The sequence below is a fragment of the Bidens hawaiensis genome, unplaced genomic scaffold, assembly GCF_021521415.1.
Source record: "Bidens hawaiensis isolate Kalapana, Puna unplaced genomic scaffold, B.hawaiensis_p1.1 tig00000458_1, whole genome shotgun sequence".
NCBI classification, from domain to species: Eukaryota; Viridiplantae; Streptophyta; class Magnoliopsida; order Asterales; family Asteraceae; genus Bidens; species Bidens hawaiensis.
This window is the reverse complement of record NW_027491030.1, coordinates 1,702,408-1,705,378: the sequence shown is the minus strand read 5'-3', so window position 1 is coordinate 1,705,378 and position 2,971 is coordinate 1,702,408. Positions and strand designations below refer to the sequence as shown.

The 2,971-nt window shown below is 36.2% G+C and overlaps 1 protein-coding gene across 1 annotated transcript; it reads right to left on the bottom strand.

The window, feature by feature from the left end:
* Positions 1 to 1,023: 1,023 nt before the first annotated feature.
* On the bottom strand, positions 1,024 to 2,734 carry LOC143626312 (putative protein phosphatase 2C 8). Its single transcript, XM_077096447.1, has 3 exons — positions 2,091 to 2,734; positions 1,519 to 1,624; positions 1,024 to 1,428 (listed from the first exon to the last, which is right to left on the bottom strand). The coding sequence occupies exons 1-3, from the start codon at positions 2,727 to 2,729 to the stop codon at positions 1,103 to 1,105; spliced, it is 1,071 nt and encodes a 356-aa protein (XP_076952562.1). The 5' UTR covers positions 2,730 to 2,734; the 3' UTR covers positions 1,024 to 1,102.
* Between the last annotated feature and the right edge of the window lie 237 nt (positions 2,735 to 2,971).

Below are 2,971 nucleotides of genomic sequence, written 5' to 3'. Positions count from 1 at the left end.
CAACCCTGATAACATAACAGTTCCGGCTTGGGATGTATAATTTGATTTTCAAAGATATAGTACACGAAATGTTAAATCAAGATAATAACGTTCGAACAATTTATTAAATGATAGATTTTTTTTCCAAACGACTAAATTTTTGCACTCTATAGGGTTTTAACCCATGACCTCCAGGGGCGTAGCTTAGTTGGGGTTAGGGATGGCCCCGACCTCCTCCACTTTTTGTTCGGTTGTGCAAAAAAAAAAATTTTCGATCGAAATTTTTATACGGTGTAAATTTATCCGTTTTCGTTAGAAATTTTGAGACGGTCCCCTCTGGTTTACGATTTTTTTAAAAATACATATTGAGTCGCCCCCCTCGAAATGTATGTCAAAGCTTCGTCACTAATGACCTCCTACTTTACACCTTAATCACCTTATCACCCCACCATTAACCTATAGTTTTATATTATCATAGTTATATGTTTATATTTATTTTTTCAATTATTACTTCCATTTAATAACTTTTCAAGAAGTATCTGTTTCCACATTCCATTATTTCATATAAGGATTTAGACTTATCCCTCTCATATCATAGTGGCTCATTTATTCAGGCAAATATGCTATAAAATTTTGTATGTTTAATCACTTTTAAGTAATACATGAGATATACAATAAACAACATGACACTCAAAAGAGACTTTATACCGTATACGTAAGGTATATTGTCATCTAAGTTTACTCTCTTGATTTTTTTTGTGAATTATATAAGACCATTTTATACAAGATTATTACTTCTCTTGCAAATTTGCAATTGCAACTTAAAACATCATATGTTTCTACATATACTACTTCTACAACCCAATTAAGTATCTATGCACTTGATTCTATATTCATAATGGAAGAACAAAGTTAGACCAACACCTTATACCGTAAACATTAACAAAACCATAACTATTTAGTTGGGTTTCGGGTTGCAAAAATTACAAGGAATCCTTTTCGTTTAATTCTCGTGTTAACAGAATATATGGCCAATGGCTCTAGTTTTACCCGCTAATACTAAAAGGGATATCGTAACAAATGCCATCAAAACATGAATCGGGGTAAAGATGTAAAAATATGACTACCTAACATGAGATCTAATTAATCTTTTAAGATTCACAACGATAACACTTATATTATCTTTACTACCACGAGCCATTGCTAGTTCTGTTAAAACTGTAGCCGCATTCGTCATTCTATATTGGTTATCATTCAATTGTTGCGATCTCCTTCGACAAGTACTAATCCTTCCATCAATACATTTTCTCACAACATGACATGCTAAATCATTAGATATAACATCCCATAAACCATCACTAGCTAATATCATAAATTCGTCTCCATCTTCTCGTTTGTTCACGGTCACCTCCGGTTTTGGTATGACATACGGGTTTAAATGTCGATCACCTACAAATAATTTAAACAAAATCCGATTACATTCGTTAAAAGTTAATATTAACTAACAAAATAAAACTAATAAGCAAGTCTTTTTTTTACCTATAGATCTTGAAGTAGCAAGAACTCCCATTACTCGTTGCCCATTCCAATTAATCACCGTTCCTCCTGATCGTTCGATCCTTTCTAGCTCATCCGGTCTATCAGGCTGCGTATAGAAATTAAATATTAAAATCATCATAATTTAAATAAGCAAACTGAATTTTAATAATCTAAACTATGACTCATTCGCTTATTAAACCATACACTTATTAACTAAAAAACCTCATTCATGTAATTGATATATATTTACACATTATGAGTCAGCTTAAAGAACAATAATCATTAACGTATGTAAATCACGCTCAAGACAAAACAAAACGCTCAAAGCCAAAATACAAAAACGCTCAAGAAAATCATAATACGCTCAAAACGGGTTTCCTGAATAAAAGAACAAAATTGATCGATTAACGATCCAAAATCTATTTTTTTTTTCGGGTGAATCGATGATTAGTTGGGTATGTATTGATAATTATGAGATGTTAGGATGCGATTTCATGGATCAATTTCGTGAATATATTTAGTTTTTATGTTAAGGATTATTGTATTATATTTATCTGTGTTTTATTAACTACCTTATGATCATTAGACAACGGCACCGCGGCCCCACCGCGTGAAAGCACTGCTCTCGAGTCACCACAATTAGCCACCACTATCACATCCTCACCAACCACCACGACGGTCGCGGTGGACCCCACCGACCCAACAAACTCCAATTCATTCACCTCCTCATCCATCTTCTCAAAACTCTCAACCATCAACGTCTCCCAATCAAATCCCGCCACGCGTCCACTCCCGACCGCCATCTCCGCCGCCAACACCTTATGCAACCGCTCCCGACACCCGTTCGCCACTCTCGAGCCACCATGACCGTCATAAACTCCATAAAAATCAAATTTCCTTGAATTATTATCATTATTATCATTTACAAACCCTAATTCTACACTCACTGCATCCTCCATCTCTCTCCGCCGTCCGATTACACACGAGTGTTGCGGAAACTCCGTGGATTCATTCTCACAAGTTTCGAACCGTTTACGTTTAATTAAAGACTCGTCTCCTTGTGACGGTACGGAAACCTTCGACCGCCGGAGCTCAGCTCGCCTCCGGCGAGCAAGTGCCACGTCAGATCCACCGGAACAACCTGCCGTCAGCCGGCAGTTATTAAAACTTGATGATGAAGAGATCGTGTGATCTATATTGTTGATCATCATGTTAATAGATAGATATTCAAATGTTGGAGTTGGTATAAATATTGATTTAAGTAGATCGGATTAAAGAGAGAACGTATAAGGAAACCAGTCATGTGAGCTTTCGGCTGTCAGTACGGGAAATGGTAGCAGCCATAGTCACGGAAAAACTACACGTAGGGATAACAGATTCGGTGTATCCAACACGTGGACGGAGGATACTGGGTTCGTTGCAAATGGAATGATTACTACTTTTCTTTTTCTAT